General features: G+C 43.8%; 1 protein-coding gene across 2 annotated transcripts in view; it reads right to left on the minus strand.

Annotated features, from left to right (window-relative positions):
- LOC148687256 (ADP-ribosyl cyclase/cyclic ADP-ribose hydrolase 1-like) overlaps positions 1 to 5370 on the minus strand; it is a 47702-nt gene extending 42332 nt beyond the window's left edge. Inside the window, exon 1 of one of the 2 annotated variants that reach the window (XM_088657236.1) lies at positions 5011 to 5370. In XM_088657236.1, the coding sequence (XP_088513362.1) occupies positions 5011 to 5249 (239 nt within the window). In that variant the 5' untranslated portion in view covers positions 5250 to 5370. The remainder of the gene's footprint in view (positions 1 to 5010) is intronic. The other variant, XM_088657240.1, reaches the window with a different exon arrangement.
- Between the last annotated feature and the right edge of the window lie 4594 nt (positions 5371 to 9964).

A 9964-nucleotide genomic window follows, 5' to 3' on the forward strand; every position in this document is an offset into this window, starting at 1 on the left:
TGAAACATATTTTGGTATTACTGTATGAAGGAATCTATTCAGTTTGAGTAAGGCTGCAGAATGTGACTGGCTAAGGTATCAGATTGGATTTTCCTGTGTTACCTGACTAACTGAAGCTGCAGTCCTTTAAATTTAGTGAGAAGTAAGGCTTCTACTAGGGACCCAGGTGGCGCTGTGGTTAAACCACTGAGCCTAGGGCTTGCTGATCAGAAGGTCGGCGGTTCGAATCCCTGTGACGGGGTGAGCTCCCGTTGCTTGGTCCCAGCTCCTGCCAACCTAGCAGTTCGAAAGCACGTCAAAATGCAAGTAGATAAATAGGAACCGCTACAGCGGGAAGGTAAACGGCGTTTCCATGTGCTGCTCTGGTTTGCCAGAAGCGGCTTTGTCATGCTGGCCACATGACCTGGAAGCTATACGCCGGCTCCCTCGGCCAATAATGCGAGATGAGCGCGCAACCCCAGAGTCGGTCACGACTGGACCTAATGGTCAGGGGTCCCTTTACCTTTTTAAGGCTTCTACTAAACTGTAGAAGTATTGGGAAGTAACCCGGACTGAAAGTGGGGGGAATCTATATTGTAAAGGTAGATGTGTGACTACAGCAATTATGGCGAACCTATGACACACGCGTGTCAGACGTGACACGCAGAGCCCTCACTGCTGGCACGCGCCCCACTGGCACATTTGCGCTATTGTTTCTCCCCCCCCCTGATCCTTTGTTGTTGTTGCTGCTGGTAGCCAGAGATTGGTTTTTAACCCTTTCTGTGCTGTTTTTTCTGGCGCTTTGGCAGACGATGGGTGTAATAATGTTAGTTTTTTAACCTGTTCTGTGCTGGGTTTTTTTTTGCACTTTGGCAGACTATGTCGGTGCTGCGTGTTTGTTCCAGCGAAGGTATTATTCGTCATTCATTTCTGTTCTCTCCCCACCCACCCCCAAAGTGCAGCAGCTTTGGGGCATCCCCCCCAAAAAAGCAAAGCAACTTTTGCACCCCCCAAAAAACCTCCAAAACTTTGGTCAGCAGCCCCCCCCTCAAAAAGCTCTACAACTCTGGGCACTTTGTGATAAATAAGGGTTTTTTGGTTTGGTTTGGGTAAATAATTAGATTTTGGTTTATTAAATACAGTTACTGTATATATTACAAGTATACATTTTTGTTATTTAAACTATAAATATCACGAAATTATGGTTTTTTTCTCGAAGTGACACACCACCCGAGTTATGCTCGGTTTTTTGGCGAATTTTGTCACACCAAGCTCAAAAGGTTGCCCAACACTGGACTACAGAATGCCCAGAGCACAAGGGGAATCCTACAGATCCACAATACAAAGTGGAAGCTTATCAGGTTCCTTGATGAGAAGATAAGCAGTAGACAGAAAACCATCTTTTCTGGCAGACAACTTGCCATCATTATCTTCCTCCAGAAAAAAGATGATAGCGCTTTAGCCCTTTAGATGTTGTTGTCCCAGACAGCCTAATCAGTAATGATGGATGATGGGAGCTGCTGGAGTTGGAATCCAACAACATCTGGAGGGCTCTACAACAGGGAGCCTTGTTTCCTAGAACCATATTGTAGAGTAAGAAGGGATCCCAAGGGTCATCTAGTCCAACCCCCTACAATACAGAATCTCAGCTAAAGAATCCATGACGGATGCACCCAATCTCTGCTTAAAAACCTCCAACAAAGGAGAGTGCACAACCTCCTGAGACCATTCCACTGTCAAACAGCTCTCACTGTCAGAAAGTTTCCCCCGATGCTTCGTCGGAATCTCCTTTCTTGTAACTTTAATCCCCTGGTTCGGGTCCTAGTCTCCAGAGCAGGAAAATACAACCTTGCTCCATCTTCCATGTGATAGCTCTTGAGATAAAGTAAGCTTGCTTGACCTTACCATAGTACAGCTGAAGTGTTTGACATGCACAATATTCTATAGAGGTCTCTCTACATCACAAAAGGTTCAGTTGACAAGAAGGAAGAAAGAATCCTATTGAAATGTTATTACATAAAGTCACAGAAGTGATGAAGACATAGAATTATTCTCTGTGCACCAGAGAGACAACTTCAGGTGGAGCTAGAGGGGTTGAAGGACTATAGTGCCCAGGAAGTCACAGACAAACTTCCTCCCTGCCAGAAAGCAAAATGACCCTGGAACTATCTTTCTTTTTACATTTTTCTCCCTCCTGGTTAGACTAACATGCCAGAAAGCAGCATAATAGGTTGCAATTTCTTTCTTTCTTTTCATTATCTTTTACTTTAATTGCCTGCAAACTCCAATTTCCTTAAATACATTTGATTTTACTTTTCAATCCTACAGGATAAATTCCTCAGCCCTTCTCACACTTCAGTGGAGTTCATGTTCCCAAGGAAGATAAAAGGGAGTTATTTTGTAAGATGTTTTAGAGCCATTATCCCCACTACTCAAAAAATAGGAATTAGAGGTTTCGTAGCAGCCTATAAAATCATGAGGGAACTCAAGATTTGTGTCCTTTAAGATAGTGACAAGGGGATTGTTTGTGACCCTCACACATAATCTCTAGAGAGACTAGATTAACTGTATTAATATAGGTAGCCGTGTTGGTCTGGATCGAAGTAAAATAAAAAAAATTCCTTCAGTAGCACCTTAAAGACCAACTAAGTTTTTATTTTGGTATGAGCTTTCGTGTGCATGCACACTTCTTCAGATACCGAAGAAGATCTGAAGAAGTGTGCATGCACACGAAAGCTCATACCAAAATAAAAACTTAGTTGGTCTTTAAGGTGCTACTGAAGGAATTTTTTGTATTAATATAATCTGACCCACTTCCTGTGGTAAAAGAAGAGAGGGGAGTTTACGAGATCAGAGGAAATGCTTTGAGGTATCGCAATGCTCTTCTGAGAAATGGCTACCCACTCAAAGAGCAGACAGACACGTATTCTGCAACCCTCTACTCAAAGCTTACATGTAACATTTCCACAGAGAACCTAGATCAGATCACAGCATATCAGAAGCAGAGAGTAGTACATAACCCAGACAGCTGACTATCAGCTAAAGAGGTCCAAGAAGTCAAAATACCACAGAAGCCAATTACCGCTAAAGCCTAAATACCACAAGAGATAGCAGCTTGCCAACCTATTCAGCTCCAAAGTATGATGACTAGGCAGTTCTGGTTTCTGAGCGAATAAAAGCGAACCACTTTTTTTTCTTTCTAAATTGGGAAGAAGGAGGTCTACATGACGCCACCCAGGAAAGGAGGAGGGGAGACACATTTTGCAAACCACTCCCATGTAGAAAGAGTGTGCATCCTCTATGTGGATGACCATGTGCTGAATGCACATGAATGCTACCTGAACATGGATTGCTTCAAACAACAACAATATACAAGTCTACTTTGATACATGCACTGAGAAGCTATGGTCTTGGGCAATTTTCTGATGTGTATAGGCAAATGTGTATGTTTAATCCATAATCTACATGCAGCAACCATATTTTATGTACATATGTAAATGCACTGCACAAATTATCTGTAGGAATTTTAACAAATTTGAAGCCGCTGCAATAAATAAATATCTAATAATAATAAATTGTTTTTACCCCACCCATCTGCTGGCTGGGTTTCCTCAGCCACTCTGGGCGGCTCCCAACAGAATATTAAAAACACAATAAAAGATCAAACATAAAAAACTCCCCTAAACAGGGCTGCTTTCAGATGTCTACTAAAAGACAGGTAGTTGTTTATTTTCTTGACATCTGATGGGAGGGCGTTCCACAAGGTGGGTGCCACTACCGAGAAGGCCCTCTGCCTGGTTCCTAACATTTACCCAGATAAAGGCTGAGCAGATGAAAAGTGAGCCTTCTGATCTCAACAGGTCTTTCGATAGCAGATGCCAAACATTCCTCATATGGCCAAAGTCTGCTTCTCACCAACCTCTCCCTCTAGTCAAAGACAGTATTATTTCCTCATTGCAACATTTTGATAAGGTTCAACAAATGCTATTACAAGATACTGATAAGGTTCAATAAGTTCTTCTGTTGACAAATTTTTACAGCATGCCTCTGAGCACCAAAGCTAGTAAGATAATGAAATTATTGTGATTTTAGTCCCAATCAACCACATCTTTTCTCATGTACTTGATGATTTCAACACTTTCCCCCTGGCCCTTATTTGAAAGTCAAAGACTGCAGCCGTAAACCCAATATACTGATTTTATTGAATTTAGTAGCCTTTGTTTCTGAGTAAACCACACATAGAATTGTACTACCAGGCCATCATTCCGTTCATACTTACCTGGCAGCTATCTCAACTAAATGGAGTTGGATTAAGTTCTGAAGAAATATGGGTAGAACTGTACTGGGAGCCTTGAACCAGGAACAAGAAGCCCCCAAGTTAAAATGTTGTTTTTGTCGTAACCTCACTAAATGGTCTTGATCAATTCCGTATTCTTTAGACATCCCCCCTGCACCTCCAATAACATTAACCTACCTCGCAATGCCATTGTATGGATTACATTGTATAGATACATTAAGCACTGCAAAAACTGTGAACACTAAGTATTACTAATATATATATATATTTCTGACCCATCCAATCTACTTACTTATACATACAGTACAGGAAACCCTTCCCTGCTTTCATTTAAAATACCCACTTCTAAACAAGAATCTTTGCTTGTGCTGTTCATACGCTTTTAGCAGCTGTGTAACAGGCCAAAATTCTAAGGTGCTACTGGAAGGATTTTTTAAAAATTTTGTTTCCCGCATCACTGCATGCTGGAGAAAGCTAAGTTCCTTATTATCATGCATATGAGAGAGATATCAAAGCCCTGAACAATTCCGATGCAGGAACTGTTCAGCTAGTTTTCAAACCAGCTTTTTAACACTTTTAGGGGAGGGAATGCAGAGTAAGAACAGCTTCAAATCTCACCCTAGACATTTTCCTCTAGAATAGCTGCCGTCCAGTTTCCCTACCGTACTGTTCCTTCTCTGTCTACAGTATGCACTAATGCTTTTATTCTTCAAAAGTGTGTTCTTAGCACTCACCTGAGCTCAGGATTCACTATGGCAATGTAGTTGTAACATCTCCCCAAGACGATTTCATGCAGCTGTTTCGTGGTCCCTTTGCCTTCCCACTGCAATACTTCTGAGCTAGGGGATCCTTTCCTTCCAGGTAGGAGCACAGCAAGCAACACAGCAGTCATTAATACAACTGCAACAACCATGGTCCCTGTCAATATCAGTTTGTGCCGTTGGGTCCTGGAAGAGCTGCTTGGAAAGGGCATCTCGCTGGAAGTTGCTGAAAAGCAGCAACAGCTGCTGCTTCTGTTTCGTTCATCCTTGGCAGAAAAGTCACTTTCTTATATCTCCTCCTCCTTTCTCCTTTTCTGTCCCCCCCCCCTCATGTAAAGACCAATGAGAAGAGGAACATGAGTTGCATAATTTCTATTGGTTTAGATAACAAGGCTGCACCTGAAGCAGGGCAGATCTCTGGGAGATCAACAGCACCCTGCAAATTTGATATAGTGACCAGACATTCCTGTTCTTCACTAGTCTGTATTTAGGTCTGCTGCTATGCAGTCTGCGTAATCTGCTTCTCACAAGGAGGGACTCATGTCCCACCCTTGTCAAAAACTGCAGAGGGAACATTTTGCAAAGTAAATCAAGGGCTATCTGAAACAGAGAGAAAGGAATCCTTTCCAGACAGTGCTTTCCAGTAGTTGCTCCGGGTTGCGAACTTTGCCCCCGGATGAGAATGGAAATCGCACGGCGGCAGCGTGAGGCCCCATTAGCAAAAGGGCACCTTGGGTTAAGAACGGTTTTGGGTTAAGAAAGGACCTCCGGAAGGAATTAGGTTCATAACCCGAGGTACCACTGTAATGTTTAGGGGTGGCGCTGTGGTTAAACCACTGAGCCTAGGGCTTGCTGATCAGAAGGTCGGCGGTTCGAATCCCTGTGATGGGGTGAGCTCCCGTTGCTTGGTCCCAGCTCCTGCCAACCTAGCAGTTCGAAAGCACGTCAAAATGCAAGTAGATAAATAGGAACCGCTACAGCGGGAAGGTAAACGGCGTTTCCATGTGCTGCTCTGGTTTGCCAGAAGCGGCTTTGTCATGCTGGCCACATGACCTGGAAGCTATACGCCGGCTCCCTCGGCCAATAATGCGAGATGAGCGCGCAACCCCAGAGTCGGTCACGACTGGACCTAATGGTCAGGGGTCCCTTTACCTTTTTACTCTCACTTTGACTCAAGAAAATCACCATTTTATAGTTCAAATCAGGAAAAATGAATAGAGTAAATGGACACAAGTGCAAAGATTCACAAAATGCACAGGGCTGGGTTTAGGTTTGATGAGGCCCTAAACTACTGGAAGTAATGGGGCCCTTTATATGTCCAGCTGTCCTTTGTCAACAACAAATTGCTGCTGTTTTATGTGTTGAATATACAGTGGTACCTTGGTTTACAAACACAATTGGTTCCGGAAGAGTGAACTTAACCTGAAGCAAACTTTCCCATTGAAAGTAATGGAAAGTGGATTAATCTGTTCCAGACAGGTCCGCGGAGTACTTAAACTGAAAATACTCAAACCGAGGTGCGACGAAAGTCCCTCTCACTTTCCGTCTTATAACTCTGACCTCTCAATTATTAAAAGCACTAGCAGGGATTTCTGAGGTAAATAAAACCTCCCACTTATCCCTCTAGCCTTTCTTTAAACCCTCTAGCACTTGTGGGTTTTCAAAAATAAAAGAGAGTCATCTTCCAGCCTAAACGTGACCAGGTACCTATATAGACTTGGGGCTATAAATAAGACTGTTCCTATGTGCACTCAGATAAGGGTTTCCCTTCACTAGAACCTCCCTTACTGTAAAGCTAGCCTCCTTCCTGAGGTAACTTTATTATCGCTCAGAACCTGTCTCCTCCTTTAGCCCCCCCCCCTTTCTTGGTGCACTCTCAGCCACAAACTAACCTTTCTCCTCTAAAAGGCAGTTTTGACAGTTTAAAAGAGTTCCCCACCACCTGGGTTCCTGGGTACCTTAGCTGGAAAATAAAATAGACGATTACTAATGTGACACTTTAAAGATGGTTATTTATTGGCTTGAATCTTAATGGTTGCTTTCTGGTAACATTGGTACAAACTTAATTTCACAGATAACGTTCTTGGTAAATAACAGAATACCTATCCACTACTTCATCTACTCTAAATTCTACCTTCTCCACAACCACCCAAGCTCCCACACAAAAAACCCCCAACCGCCAACTGACATAACTGTTCCCCTTTCCATTTAAACCCCATGCAGGCCACGCCTCCCATGGAATGTTGCTGTCAGTTAACCAGGAGTCTGGGTTAACCCTTCAATAGGTCGGTTGCGAAACAAAAACATAACATAACAATTAATCCATTCCAGACAGGTCCGCGGAGTACTTAAACTGAGAATACTCAAACCGAGGCGTACTTAAACTGCGGTATGACTGTATGCCATATGGTAATTTATGGGTATCTAAAGCCATCTGCACATAACAAATAGGAGCCTGCACAAAACAAAACACTGTATGTAGGTTTTATTTTGTTTTTTATCTTATATTTTGGAAATGTACACCCAGGGTTTTTTTTCTTTAATTTTTTCTGGGGGCCCCAAGAGAGTGGAGCCCTAAGCTATAGCTTGTTTAGCTTATCTGTAAATCTGGCACTGGGGTATGCGGTCAGTAAAAGAAGGAAATTCCAGCCAAGTAATTTGGAGCAAAACAACAGTCAGTAGACTTAAATCCTTTATTGTTGTGCAACAGGTTCAAACAACAGCGAGTGAATCCAGAGCTTTCCCACCATATCGCAGAACACAGTACACACAGCAGCATCAATATATCATTGCTACATCACTAAAACTCCCCTCAGAAAGGGGAGGGTTACACAAGATTAACATTCGCAAATGCAGGGGTCAGCAAACTTTTTCAGCAACTGTCACTCAGACCTTGTGGGGGGCTGGACTATATTTTTTTTTTGGGGGGGAGAACAAATAAAAGGACACATTCTACTCATGTAAAAACACACTGATTCCAGGACCGTCTGTGGGCTGGATTGAGAAGGCGATGGGGCCTGATCTGGCCCCCAGGCCTTAGTTTGCCTAAAGGGACCCCTGACCAATAGGTCCAGTCATGACCGACTGGGGTTGCAGTGCTCATCTCGCTCTATTGGCCGAGGGAGCCAGCGTATAAGCTTTCAGGTCATGTGGCCAGCATGACCAAGCCGCTTCTGGCAAACCAGAGCAGCACACGGAAACGCCGTTTACCTTCCTGCTGTAGGTATTTTACCTATTTATCTACTGTACTTGCATTTTGACATGCTTTCAAACTGCTAGGTTGGCAGGAGCTGGGATCGAGCAACGGGTCGCCACCCGCATCCCTACCCATGGGCAAATGTGTCAGGGCAACACCCAAGTATAAGATTTGTTGTTGTTGTTTAGTCGTTTAGTCTAAGATTAGGGGTAGATTAGGCCAACACGGCTACCTACCTGGGTAGATTAGGGGTATAAGATTAGCATAGGCAAACAGGTCTTAAGTACTCACCACCCAAAGTACAATAGAACTTCCTTTGCATGTTTGGATCCTGAGGCAAGTCTGGTGATGAGATTTGGCTTCCCTTGGCTAACAATGAGCCCAGCAATTGTCACCTCTGGGCATTTCCCGGGGTAGGAGGTGTGTATACCTTACATGTCTTCACACTTGGGGAGGTGGCAGGGAAGAGTCCTTTTTCCAAGGGCAAAATAGCATTGGAATGGAAGAAATTGACAAGAGTTGATTTTATATGATTTTTTTGAAAGCAAGGTATCTTCCCTGTGCTGTCAAGTTGAAAGGATACATTCAGGCATAATACAGTATTTGTAACATTTAATAACTTTAAAGATGTGCCCCCCCCTCTAATTTATGTAACAGTATATTGGAGCAAAATTTACCCTTCCTGTGGCACATTAAATGCCAACGATAAATTTATTATCAAAAAGCAAGGCCTTTATTTGCCCAACAAAATGTCACAAAATTGTAAGCAAGCCTTTGAATTCTTTATCTTTTATGGAAAGCCCTGGTTCTTTCCATAAGAAATGCAGCTAGAGATGCTTTATCCCAAGTAAGAGGTTTTGCTACATATTCCTCTAGTGGAAGCTTAACTAACTGGTCAATTCATCTGGACCTGTTAAGAGCGCCCAGGTAACCTCAGCTTCCTCCATACAGTCATATCTCAGGTTGAATGTGATCCATGCAGGAGGTGCGTTCGCAACCCACAGCACTGCGTCTGCGCACGTGTGTGATGCGATTTGGTGCTTCTGCACATGATGTCATTTTTGTGGTTCTGCGCATGCGCGGTCCGCAACCTGAAAATGCACAGCGTTCGGGACTTCCGGTTCGCCGCGCGAGCGAGAAGGCGCAGAAGCCTCGAGTTCCGAAGCTTCTGGCTACTGTGGAGGGGGGGAAATCCGCAGGGGCGCGCGGATCCCCGTTAAATCCCGGGTTGAGCTTCCCGGGGGCTTTCTGCCCAGCGCTGCTCCTCAACGCGACTCCTTCGCTGCCCAGGGAGCTCGGCAGAGTCCCTGAGAGTCAGCGGGGTGGCAGTCGCGGGAGCCATTTTGGGCATTGTCACCACCTCCAGCAGCGAAGCCCTGAGCCTTCAGCCAGCTAGCGGCGGATGCCTTCCAAAAAACATTGGATTTGGACAAGAACTCCACGTGAGTGAAAATTTCGATTGGCATTAATGATTAATTGGACACGGTGGGAGACTCCAAAATTCGGAAGTCGGTCTCCTGCATTGCTTTGCAACGACGCAGTAATTTGATCTCCAACAGGAGGAGTGAGAGGAAGTAATTAATTTGCCAGAAATTTGACATTTAAAACCCTCCAGGAGATTGGATCCCGGTCCCTGGAGTGATCAGCAAATGGATTTATAATTATTGTTGAAATCATGATTGGACTACGTTATGTATTTGGATTAAGGATTTAACCAGAACTGGACTTAAA

This window comes from Zootoca vivipara, chromosome Z1 (genome assembly GCF_965207765.1).
Source record: "Zootoca vivipara chromosome Z1, rZooViv2.hap1.1, whole genome shotgun sequence".
Classification (NCBI taxonomy): domain Eukaryota; kingdom Metazoa; phylum Chordata; class Lepidosauria; order Squamata; family Lacertidae; genus Zootoca; species Zootoca vivipara.